At 37.7% G+C, this 19,109-nt stretch overlaps 2 protein-coding genes across 2 annotated transcripts; both read left to right on the top strand.

Annotated features, from left to right (window-relative positions):
* The first annotated feature begins 9,191 nt into the window (after positions 1–9,191).
* On the top strand, positions 9,192–15,138 carry LOC145222551 (carboxypeptidase A2-like). Its single transcript, XM_080088691.1, has 13 exons — positions 9,192–9,256; positions 9,847–9,922; positions 10,194–10,294; positions 10,374–10,494; positions 10,903–11,004; positions 11,397–11,495; positions 11,568–11,678; positions 12,082–12,169; positions 12,839–12,900; positions 13,687–13,824; positions 13,888–13,972; positions 14,637–14,745; positions 15,054–15,138. Exons 1-13 carry the CDS (start codon positions 9,192–9,194, stop codon positions 15,136–15,138), a joined length of 1,242 nt encoding a protein of 413 aa, XP_079944817.1.
* A 1,263-nt stretch (positions 15,139–16,401) lies between these two features.
* LOC145222475 (uncharacterized) lies at positions 16,402–18,574 on the top strand. Its single transcript, XM_080088614.1, has one exon. It carries the CDS (start codon positions 17,201–17,203, stop codon positions 18,161–18,163), a length of 963 nt encoding a protein of 320 aa, XP_079944740.1. The 5' UTR covers positions 16,402–17,200; the 3' UTR covers positions 18,164–18,574.
* The last annotated feature ends 535 nt before the right edge of the window (positions 18,575–19,109 follow it).

Here is a 19,109-nt window from a genome sequence, read left to right as displayed (position 1 = left end):
ACGGAAACTGATAATGCCTTTCAAATAGGCGAAATTACTATTTCTGCAAATAAATGATAACACTGACGCTGATCGTCTGCCATTCTTTTTGAGTATATTTTGTACACTTCCACATAATCTTGAGTGTTGCTTCCAACAGTTCGCAGGACACACAAACTTTGTGATTGAGAAGTTGAGCTGGGAAAACTCCGTGTCACAAGTTACTGTGGTGTATGACGTACATACATGTACGGTTATACACAGACACAAAAGAAGCCCAAACGCCCACACTATTTCTATTTTTGAAGCTCTTTCATTGGTCATGTTGATGCTCACGCTTATGCAGGACGGTTTGCACTTACTACGGGTTGTTGGTAAAAAGAACAATGAGATTTTGCGTTTTTTTTGTACAAACATGAAATTTGATGTTTTACCAAGGCCTGAGTAGACCTTCCGCCAGGCAATAGTGCTACCATTTTACCGAGTATTAGTCGTCTTTCGGCTCGTTGTCTTTGTTTTTAGAACTGCAAAGTATTTTACCGGTCACAGCCAAAATATCATACTTACCAATGCATAAAGATTCGCATGCTTTATTTTACAAGTTTTAAGATGAGCACAAACAACTTATCACACATTTTAAACGATTTTTATGTTAAAATCCACGACATTTTATGTACATTTACGTCATGCATTTTGTCCAATCATTAATTGCAATGGACAAGTTACTTATCTACGACATTATTCACATTTACTTTTGTTCAAAGCAGAAGAGATACAAGATCAGAGGTTTAACAAGTCAAATACTCGTGACGAAGTGCAATGTGTTCGTGCCACTCCACTGCCACAAGACGAAGTTTAACGGCAAGTATCGGTGATTCAAACCGGTTGGTCACGTGGGTGTTTCTGTCAAAGTTTCCGTCGAACAACTGCAAACAATAATCGGTTCATTAGATTTTATAACTGTGATACCAACTAGCTGGTTGCAACAGATATAAACAAAAAGGGAATAAAGACCGACTGCATTTTGGATCTGCCCGCTATTGCATAATGAACCGGATAACATGAATTCAATCTGTAGACGTGACGGCGTATTAGGAGAAGTATATTATGTAAAAGTAAGCCTTTCATGCAGGCCCCAAAGTGGGAGTTCAGCCGAGGTATCGAATCAGTTTCAGCAATATTTATTTTCCCGAAATGGCGTTCAGTACTACGTTCACCACTGCTGGTGATTGTCGAGTGGCCTAAAGCAGGGGTGTCAAACTAGAAGCCCTTCAATGCGGCCCACAAACACTCAACAACAATTGTAGTATTTTGTCAGATTTTTATAATAATTTTTCAAACTGTTATAAACAGATTTTGTATTACTGGAAAGAGTATTACTACCCTAGCAGCCATATGCGTCAGACTTTTTGTAGGCTTATTGTGTGCAAACAATGCAAAAAACAGGTACCAAAAGCGTCATAGTATAGATAATGACGTAATAAACAGTTAAAACTGATCTCCATTCTGTGCAGCTCAATCTCTGCATCAAGTTTGAAATTAATCTGGGCTTTGGGGGCGTCAATAGATGGTATATATATGATATAAACTTGTTTCTTTACATTTGTAATTTTAAAACAAAAACCAGCAGGTAATTAGCGCTTGTTGGTGAAATAAGAATCTGCAATGCGGCCGTCGTAGCGAAAAGGTTGTTTAAGTGTATACAACTTGATTAGAAATCACATGCGGCCCGCAGCATGATTTCCAAACTGCAATGCGGCCCCCGAATCCCACGAGTTTGACACCCCTGGCCTAAAGCATTTTGGTTCTTTATTTTTGGTACAAATGTCACATAGATTTAGCGTTCGAAAATGGTCAGAAAATGTCTCGCACCAGCCCATTTTACATTTTACCGTTTAGCGTTATTTTGGAGAAATATTCTTCTAATACATGAAAACCTACTTTTTTGACATAAACTATTCAAATTAATAAAATCAAACTATTTGCCTGGACTTGTCCCGCAGAATCGGTCACAAATTTCCATTTTTCCTTCGAAACTTCCAAGTACGAGATCTTGTATTGAATTATCCAATGCTGAACACCAGAAAGGGGACACCCCTGTGTGATAACTCCAGCAATTTTAGTCAATTGATTCAGGGCAACTTCAATCCATTGACCTTCAACTTCTAAAATTCAAGTATTTGGAGCTCGGTCAATGTCAAGTTTAATTTAAACCGCACAATTTTGTCCACAGGTTATGTATATTGGCCTTATTTGACTATTTGCCAAGAAATCATTGAATAAATAGTAATGTACCTTTTCCTTTTCTGGTTGCCCAGTATCCCATTTCATTATCAAGTCTGCCGTATCTCGCTTCATGGTTACTTAATCTGAAGGAAGCGGCCATTGCGCTGTCGGGAATATCTCCGTTCTTCAACCCCAATAGACACGAGACACCTGAAATTATACACACTCCAGGCTACCTGGGTTTCACTAATGAGAGCTTATATTCTACATTTACTTATACGTTACTAAAGTTCATCTAACGGCAAGTTTATTTCAACCTACGAATTTCACAGTTATTCCCACTGAATCCATCAGAACAAACGCATCGATATTCTCCAATGAAGTCAACGCACGTCCCTCCATTGACACACGGGTCAGGCACGCAGTCATTAATATCTGCAAAAAACAAAACTTTTATAACCGATGCTAAAAGTCTGTCAATTATGCCAGTAACGGTTTCAAGTGTTCAGCTGCAGACAGTGCACACTGTTTCGACCTATAAGGTCTCATCAGTGCAGCTGGTGACGAGAGATCGACCGCATTGGCTAGTGTAGCCATCAAACGGCACTCCAGTTTGTGGTGAGCAACAGGGTACAACCCCATACATCACCCAGTCTGTGCGATGCCACAACTGGGCATACAGCACAAATGAAACTGGCTCACGGTGGCCAAGCAACTGCTTGGGAACCACAGTGAAGTCGGCTCAGTGTCACAATATCAATGTAAAAGCATAGAGCCAATAAATGATAAGCTGCAGACAGTGCACACTGTTTCGACCTATAAGGTCTCATCAGTGCAGCTGGTGACGAGAGATCGGCCGCATTGGCTAGTGTAGCCATTGTGAGCCAGTTTTCTCTGTGGTGTATGCCCAGTTGTGGCATCGCACAGACTAGATGTGGCATAGGTTTTTACCATGTTACTCCCAACAAAATGTGCCGTTTGATGGCTACACTAACCAATGCGGCCGATCTCTCGTCACCAGCTGCACTGATGAGACCTTATAGGTCGAAACAGTGTGCACTGTCTGCAGCTTATCATTTACTGGCTCGGTGCTTTTACGTTTTCAAGTGTGACTATTAGCTAGACCAGGGGCGGGCAACATACGGCCCGCGGGCCGGATCCGGCCCGCAGACAGTTTCTGGTCTTACATGATAATGTGGCCCTCTGCCACAGTCTTCCGCAATCCCCCACTACTTGCTTACTACGTCAAATTATATAGTTGTAACGGACAGTAACGCTCCCCAATAGCAAAAACCTTTCCCGCCGTTGTTACCATCGCACCATAAGTCCATTGTTACGACATAACTGCCAACCTTGTGTGTGGCCTGATTTCACGGTTTCCTTTGTTTCCACACGTGTAGCCTAGTTAGTGTTTCAGCAGTATCTTAGTCTGTGGTGTATGCATTAAATTTGCTGTGGTGAATAATTTTATGTTATATCAGTTAGATTGTTTGGACTGTATTGTAATTGTGACGTTCTTGATTGTATTTGGTTTAGGTGGTCAAAAATCCGTTTTAAATCACTGGATAAATACGCGATTAATGTATCGTATCGATTTAGGAATCCGGCCCGCCAAGTACTTCATTTTCCCATATCAGGCCCGCCGACTGGAGAAGTTGCCCGCCCCTGAGCTAGACACTGAAAATGTTTGTGTAATTAACACCCACAACTAGAGTGTACAAAATACATAGACACTGAGCCAGACATAGCCTATAAAAACCTAGTGTTTATCCGTTTTGTAATTTGTTTTAAACGACGATTCCGATTTATATAGCCCTCTACAATATTTTAGCCGCACATTTGGTTTAGGTGGCTATTGTGCTCAGTTATAGCGCACTCTTTTTATATTAAACCTTTTTGTTAACAAATACGCTTTGCCATAAAAAAGTTTTGTTTCGCATCATTTGACATAAAACCAATAAAAAGATTCCCAACCTTCAAATGTGAACCAAGCTTGTTGAAAGTTACACGGATAAAGTTTGCTTGCGTTGTTTATCAATGTCTCGTTTTTGTTCCAACCTCCGTAAGTGTAGAAAGTTACAAAGCCTCCAGACGATCCTAATTAAAAAGGAAGAAACCCATATTAAAAGCTCTTGAATTTCAACCAAATAACATAAATGTTTTAACAAAAATAGTCGTTTGCATAACGATTCTTACCTTCAAGTTTTCCAGCCTTTATTGCCGATGCACACACCGAACTATTTAGATAAAATCCCCATCGTCCGCACGAATAGCTGGCAGCGCGACATTGTGCTGGGCAGTACACCTTCGTAATTGGATCGTCACTATCTCCCAACGTCCCACAAGTCACTGCAAACAGGAGTATCAGTCGATTCTCTAGTCATAAAACAATTTGATCCAAATGTGCCAATTGTTAAATTTACTTTGCAAATGTTATAATCCGAGTTTTATCCAGCAGTTATGTATTTATTCACATCAGGTATTCATATCTGTAACACTGTTGTAAACGAAAAGATTATTTTTTGCGATGGGTTTAATCATGTTGTAAGCCATTAATCGTTTCATTACGCGTTTCTACAATTATACGAGTAGTTCCTTTCTGTTAAAAGATTGGACCTACTTGTGAACGAGTACGAAACCTTTCCAATCCCACATGTATTGCTGCTTACACCGTTCCAAGTGCCACCCTTGTAACTCTTTTTACCCGAAGTCTTGTGAACCCGCACCAGACCACCGGAATCTGAAGAAAATTAGAAATACTGCAACCAAACCAGCAAAGTGCATTCTGTTGCTTTAAACTTTTAGTTAAGAACAAAAAGTTGGCCAACCTTACCATCGATAATTTGTTCTCGCATTGCGGCCAAGCAGACCGGACCTTGAGAATAAACACCACTTCCACATAATGTTGAGTGTTGCTTCCAACAGTTCGCAGGACACACAAACTTCGTGATTGAGAAGTTGAGCTGGGAAAACTCCGTGTCACAAGTTACTGTGGTGTATGACGTACATACATGTACGGTTGTACACAGACACAAAAGAAGCCCAAGCGCCCATATTATTTCTATTTTTGAAGCAATTCTTCTACCCATTCTTCACTAATACCTAGTTTGTGCGCGACAATCTAATTATGCTGATGCATTTAATCCGGTTACCGAGTATATAGATATCGTGCAGGTTCGCGTTACCATTTTACGAAGTATTGATCTCTTTGTGCGGGACGTTACCTTTGGTTTTTAGAACAAACACGGTTTTCATCTGTCGCAGCCTTACAGACTTCCGCATATGTAGGATTCAGTGATGTCCCATGCCACGCTGTGTTTTGGTTTTACACAGAACACCCACACAGCCAGGTGTACATTTGTGTTTTATCTCAATAGAAAGCTTATAGCAACAATTATATTTTTGTTTCCCACAGATTAAAATAAATGCACGCTGTTGTTGTTATTTTTTCCTTTGCTTGAAGTATTTACAAAAAAAACCAACAAATTTTAAAAATGAAATTTTACATCCAAGTCGTTTTGTTGATATAAATAACCTTTTCCGTGCAGTTTTGCGCCCATCAAAATAGGCCTACTTGGGATACATGAGATAACATATAAGTTAGATTCAGACATATCTAGACTTAAGCCCACACGTACTCAACTTGACTTAGTGTCACACTTAACAGCTGAAACTGTTGAACGAGGTTTGCAAAGAAAAGCTTGGGTTTCCTGATTTTAATGTTCGAAAATGCTTGTAGCTTGAGTGAAGTCGATTTTGATTGGTAAAAGAACATAGTTACATATTTGCACTAAAACAGGGTTACCGAATTATGAGCCAAATTTGATTACTTTATGTTGCTACATGATGTTGCTTAAATCGAATGGTTCAGGGGCTTATGCATCCAAAAATGCTTGAGTTAACTGCTCAAAATTAATTTAGTTTAAAAGTGTTCCCGCAAAAACATGGAGGAATATATAGTTTCACAGGAACACGAAACAAACGACTTTATTGGTAATGATGATAAAAGAAATGAGTATTGGCAGCAGAGGAGATTATTTAATGTTCCACATAATTTTAGATTTTATTAGTAGCACTGTCTGACTCTGAAAGATTGTAGTCAGTCCATAAGCTCTTACTGGTCCCACAAAAGACACTTCGGACCACAGTTTTGGAACGGCGCTGCGATTGTTAGCAATTTGTCTTCGCGTGTCATTTTAAATGGTATCTGCCCTCCTACCCTGTGAAAAAATTAGGTAACCCTTGGCCTAAACCCTAGACGGAAAAAAAGTGACCAAGAATATTAGTATGCCTGTTTCTTAAGTAGGTGCGCTATCGTTTCGGTAACAAAACTTTTCTTTAAACTGGTAAAATAATACTGATAAAAACTTAAATGACAATGCTCAGAAGTTATTGGCTAATTAAACATAGTTAAAGCTACCAACACAGGAACTCGCAGTAGAAAAGGTTTCTTAAATACTGATGGATGGCGTAAAGAGCGTGGTTATTTAAATTAACAGTGAGACTGGGATTGGGTTAGGGACCAAATTGAACATAAAGAACTGGGTTTTTATTGTTATTATTGTCATTATGAAACCTCAGATCAACCTTAATAGCCCCAACCGTCAGCATCTTTTTTTTCACGGGGTTCGAACCCAGGACACTCCCGGGGACGAATTCCGATCAAACCCAGGACACTCCCGGGGACGAACCCCGTTCAAGGTTTTTTTATGTCTGTATATGGGTCAGGCGAGCCATGTCATTCGGCCAAGTTCCTGCCCCATGTGGAGCATTTTTTTTTTTTTTTTTTTTTTTTTTTTTTTTTCACGGGGTTCGAACCCAGGACACTCCCGGGGACGAATCCCGATGAAGGATTTTTTTATGTCTGTATGTGGGTCAGGCGCGCCAGACCATTCGGCCAAGTTTTTACACAAATTGTACTTAAGACATTTGCGTGCGCCGCCTATCGGAATTTAGCAAACCTGTGTACTGTAAGTTCCTGTATTAGTAGGTCTTCCCTAAACATAGCTATTGTAAACAGGTGTATTTTCGTCGACTGTATGAAATTTTGCATATGTGTTTGTTATCTTACTACGTTTGTTTACTTTTGACAAGCTACTACGTCCGACGCAGGTCATAAAAATAACAGTTATCCATTGAGTACATTTGAGTACCTATGACGGATGTAACAAATAAGGTGGTTACGTCATAGGGACTCAATTAGCTAAAATACACCTTAATTTGTTTAATAGTCCAATATAAGTATTTTGTGTAAAAAAAGCTTTGGCAAAATACGTACATACCGGCAGTGTTTTTTTAAGGTGTTTTGGGAGACCGAAACGGTCCCCCAAATTTCTCCAGCGGTTTCCCAAAATTTGGACTTATGGCTATTTTTTGCAAATATGGCTATTTTTTGGTATTTAAATGAAACACTTGCGGTCTCTTAAAACTACTTAGCGGTCACACAAACCAAACCTTAAAAAAACCCTGCATACCGGTATGATTAGACATACACAACACAACTGTAGTGTAGAAATTGACTATTACATGGCTATACCAATGGGTACATAGGAAAATCTGTTCAATTTCCGACTAAACGATTTAACACGTGATTCACTTGACACGCATCAGAGACCGTTTGCCACAACGCAGACCAACAGTTTAACAGGAAACCTGTGTCGTGGGAACAACTCCAGCTAGAATGTATTGCCTTAATGGAGAAAAGTGACCAAGAAAAATGTGCCTTTTTATCAAGTAAGTGTGCTAATATATAGATATTAAATGTCTTTATTAAATTGCTTTCGGCATAGCATATTTTTGATGAAAAATCAGCAACTGACTAAGCTTAGAAGTTATTAGCCAACTAAACATAGCTATCGCCAGGAAGTGTATCTTCGTCGACTGTGTGAACATTTTCACATGTGTTTATTAGCTTAGCACGTTTGTTTACTTTTGACAAGCGCTTCTTCCTCCGACGCGGGTCATCGAACCAAAACTTCATGATATCCTTCTTAAATATGAAATACACTCTACTTAGCCTATCTCCAAGATCAAAACTGCCAAAAATATACGCCTTAACATTTTTGACTGAGAAGGACACTTTTGTCACGCCAAACTACAGTTTCATTGTGGCATTCAGACTAAATTAATTAGGTAAAGTATAGCCACGTTCTTAGGGCATCAAGGAAAGGGACACCAAATATATTTTTCATGACCAAATTGCCAACGGTCATTTAGAACATAAATGCAATGTAAAATAGGATTTTTCCAACTTATATGACGTCGACGTTTCTAGGAATAAGTCTTAGTTTTGCTCTGGTTGTATAAAAGTGCAAATTTACGATAATAAAATAGTAAAATGAGTAAAGCGTAGGCAAGAGGCTTAATATTTATCAGGTTAAAGTACACAATTACAATTTTTATGTATGATTTAAGCAGTTTAGAAAATACATTAAAATGTGGCAAAAAATTATGAAGTTAAAAAGGGTTGACCACACAATAATTTCAAAAGCCCAGTAGCAAACAGCAGGCAACATATAGGCTAGATACTATATTATACTCAAGTATATGAAGGACAAATCACAGTAAAAAGGTTCTGCATCTAACCCTTGCATTTTGTACTTCGTATAAGTGTACAAACTCATGAAGTTTTATGTGATAATGCAAAATTTTACAACCATTGTTGTTTCAGTGAATATAGAAAACTTGACATGCGCGCAGGTTGTGTTCTGTGTTACGTATCATTAAATAAAGTTTGTAAAGGTTAAATTTATTCAGAGACCCTTTTAGTCCATACCATACGCCTGAGCTAATACACGCCCCCTGTTTGCTTGAAACTATTTTAGGCGTGTAGGAATTGACACAGCCGCAGAATTTCAACAAACACACTCAGAGATGCCCTTTATTTATAACCGATAAAATTTGCTGTCTTTGCAAAATTGGCGGTGGCTATATAACAAGGCGTTGCTGTAAGGTAGTTCACATGTTGATCTATAATAGGGATAAGCATGAAGTTACTTGTGGTGTTGTCTTTGCTCGCAGCCTGCGCTTTTGCGCGAAAAACTTTCCACGGGTGAGTATGATTTAAAAAGCGCTAAAATCGTTTGAACCGGAAATTCTACTAACGTAAGAATTCAAATCAGACAAAGTTTACTAAATACCGATGCGTGAAGTATTCAAAAGCAAAATTGTCGGTTTGTGCTATTAGGGTGGGGCGAGGCTTTATAACAATAAAAGGAAATACAACAACTCATAACCCTAACTCAGTTCCTAACGTTAAGTCTACCCAGTCTCAGTGTAATTGTTTTAAAAAATGTGCTCTTTACGCCATCTATCGGTATTTAGCAAACTTTGTGAGTTGTAAGTTCTTACGTTAGCAGCTCTACCGTTTGAACCAAATTAGGCCATAAATTGCAACTTTGCATCTTTTTACTTTTGGCAACGAATGGTGTGTACGCGATAGCCTATGTTCATGTGATGAAACGGAAAATCTCAGTGTAGATCTTTTTGTTTTAACAAACAACCTCAGGGCTTAATTCTCGATTTTGAAAGCGTTTTGGGTTACGTCCAGTCCGGTTCAATATTTTCTGGGTTAAGACCGTAATATTGCACTAGCTGCAAACGTAACATTGATCACTTTACTTTGTTTGTTCCACAATATAGAGATCAAGTTCTCCGTATTCATCCAAAAACGCAAGAACAAATCCAGTTTTTACAAAGCTGGGAACAGTCCAATGAGGTACTGTATAATTTATTTTTTTCCCAGCTTTTACATATAAAGTAGGACTTGATATTTTTGAGTTTGCATGTAACACAAAAACTCCATTAGGTAAAAAACTTGTAAGCTACTGTTGACTATACCAGTGGTCGGCAAACGCCGTGCCACGGGCCGGTGCCGGTCTGCGAGAAGTTCGTTGCCTGGTCGTACACTTTTTCAGGTTAAATGCTTTAAAACCCTTACTATACTAAACAATTATTTGTAACGCACACTAAAACAGATTGTTCTCTAGTTGGACTTCTGGAAAGCAATCAGATCTATTGGTGTTGCCGTAGACGTACGAGTGCCGGCAAACCATCTTGCAAGTTTCAAACTCGAACTTACCAGATGCGGGCAAGTCACACTCATTTCATATTGCTTTAAAAACATTTTTTTATAGCAAGGGTTGATTTATAATTTAAATTTTCTGCAGTCTTGTCTACGAAATCTTTGTTGACGACGTACAGACTCTCATCGATGCCCAGAGGGTTGACCGTCCCGCAGCTAAAGATCTTGCAAGCTTTGATTATAATGTGTATCATACCTTTGATGAGGTAATGTTTGGTATAACGAAACTGGTGAAAAGGTCTAGATCGTGCAGTGCGTTTTAGGAGGTTTTTGACATAACGGTGCTAGAGCTGTGCCTCATTTTCAACTCAGTGAAAAGTGAAATTTTACTTTTTCTACACGTGTTTATGTTGACTTTTTGTACACAGCCGTTTTTTACGTTCATCTTTATACAAGTTTGTCTATAGAACCGGTTTAAACCCCTTGGGTGCCTGAAAAACTTTTGTGCCTGAAAGACGTTCCTGTGTCGCTTTCGTTGTAAGCACGTGCTTAGAATGTTTAACGGTTGACCTAGCTCTGTATGACTGCCGAATTCTCTTACAACTTCAAATAAAAAAAAACGTTTTTCAAAACCCCAAATACTACTATGAACAAAAAGTTAACTTATTATGTAGATTCAACAATGGATTGATGATATGGCACTCGAACACACCAATCTCGCTACAAAGTCTTTTGTTGGAACTTCATATGAAGGACGAGGCTTTGGCGCTCTTACCGTAAGGTTACCTACACACAGGGACAAATTAAGCTTTCTAGAGGCCTTAAGCCTACAACACTGTGGGTCTTGGTGTGCTTAACAGTGCCTTGGAATGGACAGTGAGCGGGTGACGACTAATTCTGTGTCTGAAATTTTATAATATTACTGTGTTGTTGCAATAATTATTGAAAAATCTTACTTGTCACGACATTTAACTGCTGATAGGCACTACGTTTCTGTCCAAAGCACATGCTTAACTTTGTCAGCTTGGTCCCCACAAAAACGTTAACATTCCAATGTTAAACCAAACCAACCACTATTGAGCATTCACTGATGGGTGTGTGGGAAAATTAACAGACGCCGATTCATAAAAAAAATAAAGCTATTTTCTTATTAAGCTGTTTGTTATAGATCAGCGCTCGAACAGGAAATCCCCAATTTGTCATCAATTGTGGAATTCACGCCAGAGAATGGATAACACCGGCCACTTGCATGTATTCTGCAAAGATGGTAAGTTTTTGTCATTCACTTTCTATGATATATTAAACATTAACAAGTAACACCAGCTTATCCCCTTTTTAGCTTGTCGACGGGTACGGAAGTGATAGCTTGATCACTCAGCTTTTGGACCAAGTCGACTTTGTTTTCATTCCAAGTTCCAACCCCGACGGTTACGCATACACCTGGTCTAATGTAAGATTATAAAAATATCTAAAATGCCAAATAAATATTTAAAAATCTTCGCCGCAACAATCTACATTTTCTTTATCTTCTTGATTGAAAAACCGTGCTAAAATATTCTTAATTGTTTTATGAGTTCTGAACCCAGGAAGCTCGCTAGGGTGAATTTCGTTTAAGTATTTTAATGTCTTTATATTGGTCAGACGTCCTAGACCATTAGGCTATTTTTTCACGGGGTTCGAACCCAGTACGCTTCCGGGGTCAAAATCCAGGACGAACCCAGGACGCTCTCGGGTTGTGTGGGTCAGGCGCGCCGAACCATTCGGCCTATTCCTGCCCCGATTCGGCCTATTAAAGCTGGTACAACACAAATGCTTAATATTGCCATCTAACAGCCGACATTTTTTACCATTAGGATCGCATGTGGCGCAAAACGAGAAGTAGGGGTAACGGCGTTTGCGTTGGAGTTGATCCTAACAGGAACTGGGCTGTTGGTTTTGGAGGTATGTTTATTTGTACTTCGGTTCTGCGCTTTTTAACAGGAGATTCGGAGTATACTAAACCTTACGACAGTGGTTCTCAAACTGCTAAAGCATGCGGAGCATTAACAAACGAAATTTTCTTTTCGCGGCACACTTTGCAGACCTACCACACAAAAAATGTTATTTGCAACTTTTTGGTACGTCAGATTGCTTTTTACCTCAAATAAGAAAAAAATGACATTTTAACGTTGTTATGCACGCCTGAAATTTCGTTGTCAGATCCTAAAACACCAGAGAGTTTTTGCACTTTATATCGAGACTCACTTGGAAATATTTCACGGTACATTAGTTTGAGAATCACCGCCATACGCCATCATTTCTTTCTAAAGTACAAGCAAATGTCAAAAAAATCTTTTTTACCACAGGTAGCAAAAATCTTTTGTCCACCTTTTGATGAAAAAATTCAAAATTCTTCTTAGCACTTCAAATCGTTATAGCTTCGTATAGGTTGGTATAAAGGTTTATGAGTCGTGTTTAAAGCATGAAAAAAGTAAAGCTACTTTTATGCGCACGTGAGACCTAACTATTTCTACATCTTGTAAAACTCAGTAAAATGGAAAAAAATTGTATCTAATACTTTTTTATCAAAACTGCAACTTCAGTGTCAATCTAAAACGTTTATAAATTTAGGTTCTGGTGCCAGCTCGTCTCCTTGCAGTGAAACCTATCACGGTCCTGCAGCATTCTCTGAGGTTTGAGCCTTTTCTACTATTTTCAAAGATTAAAGAGTTTTCTTGCAGTCTAGATTGTGTTTCCAGAGCGGTCTTGCTTTTAAAATTTTGAACCAAAAAATGTATTTCTTCTCATTTGTAAGAAACATCCTTATTTTTGTCTTTTTACAGCATCAAGCAAGAAAAATCGTTTTAATACAATATAGTTATATGGAAGGCTATTTAGTTGAAGTGTAAAAGCTTCGATGCATAAGAGTAAAAGCATCGAGCCAATAAATGTTAAGCTGCAGAGAGTGCACACTATTTCGACCTGTAGGGTCTCATCAGTGCAGCTGGTGACGAGACTTTGGTCGTATAGACTAAAGTAGCCATCTAACGGCACCCCGGTTTGGAGAAAATTAACACAATGATTTTTACCTTTCAGTCCCTTTTGCTATGAACCCCATTTCTAAGCGGTAAAGCTGCTAATACCATACCTCACGACATACCCACATTGAGCGAAATTTCGATAGGTAGCACAAAGAGCTGAATTATTAATTTAGCACCTAATTAGTAGGTTTGGAAACTAAGTTTTTTAACATTTTACATCAGGAACTATACATTTTAGGATTTTTATTAATATTACCTTACCCTAATACTAAAATCCCTCAGCAGTTTTGGAGACACACCGTTTCAATCAGTTTGTTTTACTTGTTGCGCTACCTATGAAAATTTAGCTTAATTTGGGTCTGCCGTAGGTATGATGTTAGTAGACTTTCCTTTCCAAGCAAATTAGTCTATATATGCCACACTTCATTTGCTTTTCAGCCATGTACTGCCGCACAAAGGGACTTTGTCGAGGCACTTCCCAACGTGAAGATGTACATTGACGTCCATGCATACAGCCAGTTGTGGATGTATTCGTTTGGTTACACAACATCACGACCGGCAAACTATAACACCCTGGTATGTGCTGTTGTTGTGTCTTTGAACCGTGTAACAGTCAAACACAAGTGTTGCATTCTTTAGGACGGAATTGCCCGTGACAGTGCTCAAGCGATCTTCAACACCCACGGCAAGTTTTACGAACCTGGACAAATTTCAACAACGATATGTAAGTTCCAATTTCTAATGAACACTTATTTTCGAACCTAGGACACTTCCGGGATTGTAAACGGGCCTGAAATTGGAGCTTGAACCCGGCCCGAACCCAAAATACAAGCTCCAAACCCAGCCCGAAACCTATACGTTTTTAAGAAGCCCGTTTAGGATTGATAGGCCTATACATTAAGCCCCAAGAAAAAACAAGACAACAAACAAAATAAACAATCGGTCTTACCCAAGACGTTTTAGGACTGTTTGACATTACGTCAGACCCAGCAACTGGCTACTTAGCTAGCTAAATATATTTAAAGAAATGTGTAAAAGTCAGGCCGGAATCAAACCTGTTTTGTGAAGAGACCCAAGCCCTTACCCGGGGCCAGGCCAGGCCGGGTTCTGGCTTAGGTTTGGTTGAACAAACGGGCTTTGTACCAAATGTCCAGCAGCTCAAATACGCTGTTTTTAATTATATTGTGTACACTAGTACGTTATTATGTACAGGCCTGTCAATCAAAGTTTTGATCTAAACAAGGTTTTAGAAAACGATTTGGGTTTGGGCCCGGTTTCGGGTTTATATTTTCGAGTTTTGACTTAAGTTTTGGGCTCGCTTTCAGCTCTGGCGTGGTAAATGTTCTAAAAGTGAGTACATGAAAACTTTTAGAAACATTATGTTGCAGACGTTGCATCAGGAGTCACTACCGACTATTTCTACAATACAGTCACTCAATGCTCTTTTACCTCTGAACTGAGAGACACCGGGAGGTATGGATTCCTTCTTCCCGAAAAGTAAGTTTTTTTCATATTCTACAATGACAGTAAGACATAATTAAGTAGCTGGGATTAGTCCTGAAGCGTCGATGCAGACCAGTAATTGCTTAAAACATGGCGTGGGGCTTATTAATTTGTGCCCTCCTGGCGTATTTGTTGTATAATATCGGCCTTTTACTGACTACTGTACAAAAAAACTAAGGAATACCATTGAATAGCATTATGAAACTAGTTTTTTTTTTTCGGTTTAATTTTTAGCACTTTTGTAACAAATCTACATAGTTTATGATTTTGCTTTTAAAGTAACACTTTGAATTCATTTGCAGCCAAATCCAACCAACTGCCGAAGAATCGTTTGCCGCCTTTAAAGTGATGGCCCAAGCAATCATTGACGGACAGTGCGAGGCGTAATAAACTCCTAACCGTTCTCGTGTAGCAATAAACGATACAGTGGTCTTGCTTGTTTGTATTCATTTGTTTTAAACACTTAAAGTGTTTTTGAACACCAGTATAGATTGAGCAGTCCCGAAACAGGTGTGTTGTTTCTGCACATATGTAGTATGCTCAAAATAAACAATACGGAAGATAGCCAATTGCTGAATTGAAAACAAGGCTAAGACATAGTTTTAAAAAACTATTGATCAAACTACATTTGACTGCATTTCTGCAAGAAAAAAATCGCTGAATTATCAGGTTTACAAAAATTAAGACACAATACCACAGTAAATAAGACTATAAATGGATAAAGACATCAATTTGGACTTTAAGGCACAATGAATAAGACAACATGACAAAACATATTTGTTATTATTATACTGCATACATATGCAGTCGTGGGTAAAAAAGGTAGAGCTACTAACACGATATGTTTTAGGAGATCCAAAAGTGCTTAATTTTCGATAGGTGGCGTAAAGAGCTGAATTATTTATTTAGCGGCTAAAGAGGGGTTGGTTTGGGATGCAAGTTTTAGAAAATGTTACATTAGTAACTAGTTGTTTTTTTGCTAGTTTTGTTGAATGTTAAATGCTAATACGTTACCCCGACCCTAATAGCCTTAACCGTTAGCATTTTTTGAGATATACCGTTTTAAATGAAAAAAGTGCTCTTTGCGCCACCTGTCGAAAATTAAGCACTTTTGGATCTCCTGAAACATATCGTGTTAGTAGTTCTACCGGTAAAAAAGGACGTCTGTTGTTATAAGGTTGTGCATCTTTTATCAAGGTCGATCCTGACCGACATTATAAAGCATTTACCATAAGTTCAAACTATTTTATAGGTAAGGAAGCGTTATGCCTTTGAAGTGATGGCGCAAGGAATCATCGACAAAATGTGTTGAACGGAATAAGCAATTACAGCTTATCTGTTTGTTTTCTTCAGTTGCTTTAAAAGTATGATATCACAAAATCGAGACACTAGGCTACACTAGTACACTCAGTGATTTAAAACAGACAAGTTTTGAAAACGTCTTTGGTTTCATAGCAAATTTTGAAAATGTTTTGAGTGAATCTTTCTCTTTTTGTCACGAATTTCGGATCAGAAAAAATGTAGCAATACTGTTGTCTTTTCAATGTTAATTCACAAGTCCGGTCAGACAGTTTCTGAAAGTTGTTTTCAAGTTTTTAAGCTTCTTTGGAAGTTGATTTGCTTTACTAAAAGTTTATTGATTACCAATCATGTTTTGTAATGTTAATTTTGTACTACCCATAATAGAAAAAATGCAGCGGATAAACCGTAGATAAGACTCTGTTTAGGGGATTTACCTTTTAACCGACCCGATGTCACGCAAGGTCAACTTTGTGCAACAGCAAAAAACATGTTGGCAATGAAGCTTTTTGTTAGCTATTAGCAAAACTGAAGCTGCAAAAATGTTTAAAAAAGTGGACATTGTCATACATACTAAATGCTTAACCACGCTGTGACGTGGGGAGTAATTATTTTTTTTACAAATTGATGCATGTTTTTGAAAAGTTTTCAATTGGTTTTATTGTAGGTTTAGTGTTTGCTGCACTATAAAACCAAGATAAATATAAGAAATATTGTTAAAATAACGTTCTTGTGTACATAGCACTTTTCATTAACTTGCAAAAAGTTTTTTTCTCCAGTACTGTATTGTTAGTAGTTACTCGTTAGTACTGTAACCTTCAAATGTTTTTGGCAACTCTTTAAAAAATATTCATAGCAAATAAGAAACGAACAAGATATAGTAATAAAGAAACAAACAAAAGCAGTGACAAAACTGTACAAGAATTAATTAAGTGATATTATTCGCAACACTTGTAAATGTCATTTTTCATAGTACTGTAGTGCTATTACTATTAACTTGAATGTTGTTTAACAACCAATCAGAAATGGATATATTTAGTGAATTTTGTGCAGAGTATATTAGTCTTTACAAATCAAACATTTTCAGTCTATGTGTTGCAGCTAAAGAGTGTTTCAAAACAGACCATTTGTGTAATTGCTGTGCAATACAATGGTAGCCATGGCAGCTTATCCGGAACCTCGAGTGATTCTTAAAAGGCTAAATATAGACAATACAACTAAATATTTTCTGACAAAAGACTTACATGCAATCGATTCAACTGAAAAAAATATGTTTAAATGTGAGATTTGTGATAGATCATTTGCAAAAAAGAAAGGAGTTATCCAACACTCTCTAGTAGTCCATGGTAGAAAAACATCTCACAAATGTGAAATCTGTGATAAGGTCTTCAAACGAAGAGCACAACTGACATTACACTCCTTTGTACACACTGATGAACGTCCATACAAGTGTGAATTTTGTGAAAAGTCTTTTAAAACTCCACCATCCAGAAAGCGCCATATGCTAACACACAGTGGAATAAAACGCTACAAGTGCAAACATTGTGAAAAGTTATTTGCACATAATAGTGGATTGCGTAAACATTTGCTACTTCACACTGGAGAAAAGCCACATGAGTGTGAAATCTGCAATAAAAGATTTTCACAACTTTCAAACAAACGTGACCACATGTATACCCATAACAAAATAAAAAAATTTAAATGCAGTATTTGTGAAAAGCGTTTTTCACTCTCCGGGAACATGAAGAGACATATGTTGAATCATTACAAAAGGACTGAAAAAGCGGAAGACATGAATAAAGTGCCAACACAACAAAAGACAAACAAACCTGCAAAGATTCTTCACTTAGAACCATCTAAATGTGACATCTGTGGAAAAACTTTCAAGAAGCGCAGATATTTAATGGGTCACATGTATCTTCACTTGGAAACTAAAAAATACGATTGTGATGTTTGTGGTAAAAAATTTGCAAAACGAGACTATGTTTTAAAACACAGAGTCATTCATACTAACATAAAAAAGTATAAATGTGAGATTTGTAAAAGGGCATTTCGCTATCCAGAACAAAAAAAATATCATATGCGAAGCCATGAAGATGAATTTTTTATTTGAGAAAAAATCAACTTGGGTTAAGCAACCCCTGTTATTGTTTTATTAACTGTGTTTGGTATTATTTTTCAGTTTAATGCCTAAAAATTTGTATGGTTTGTCAAAAGCCATCAGGGTGATACAGCCCTAAACAAGGTTTGAGGCCTAAAAATAAAAGTGTACTGAAAAATTTTAAAACATACAAAAAACTGTTTACAGGCTAGAGCTGAATTAAAGATTAAATTGTTAGCATTGTGGAAAAACAATGATATAACTTGCTAAATTGGTAGTTATGTTTCACTATTCTTTTTCGTGTTTGTTTGTTAATTTTGTGAAGACTTGCAATTAAAATGTGTAGTAACTGTGTGTGTTTTGCTTGTATGTAGTTTTGTTGGTGTGTTAAAAACTTACTAGCAATTAAAACATCTGCCACAATGTGTTTTCAACTTTGTCAGGATTACACTTATAACAAAAAAGCTATAGAGTTAACAATCATATGCACAGCAATCCTTTGATGCTAGTTATCTTGCTTTAGCTGATAATAACTAATCAGCCATTAAGGATGAAAATTTTTCAGGCTTTCGAATGAGGCTTCTTTTCACACCAGGTTGAGGACGTCTTTATTGTAATTGCCATAGTTCCATGGAAACTTGCAAAGATTATTTGGTTGCTTAGTTTTGACCATCGAAATACCAACCCGTATGGACCTCTATTGCCATGAGGGGACACCATTATAAGCAGGGTTGCCATACCATCCTTATTTCTAAGATTTGTCCTTATTTTGAAGGGCTATGACTTACAAAAGTTCATTGTCCTTATTTCTAAGAAATGTCCTTATTTTTGACAGTAGTCCTTATTTTGCCTTATTTTCAACAATTACAATAGTCAAATCCCTGCTACAAGTAGAAGTGAACCTAGACCCGGCCTGTTGTGAGATGCACTTAGTATTTTCTATGAACAACAAGTTGCT

This window comes from Phallusia mammillata, chromosome 4 (genome assembly GCF_965637545.1).
Source record: "Phallusia mammillata chromosome 4, kaPhaMamm4.hap1.1, whole genome shotgun sequence".
Lineage (NCBI taxonomy): Eukaryota > Metazoa > Chordata > Ascidiacea > Phlebobranchia > Ascidiidae > Phallusia > Phallusia mammillata.
This window is presented reverse-complemented; position numbering and strand designations above follow the sequence as displayed.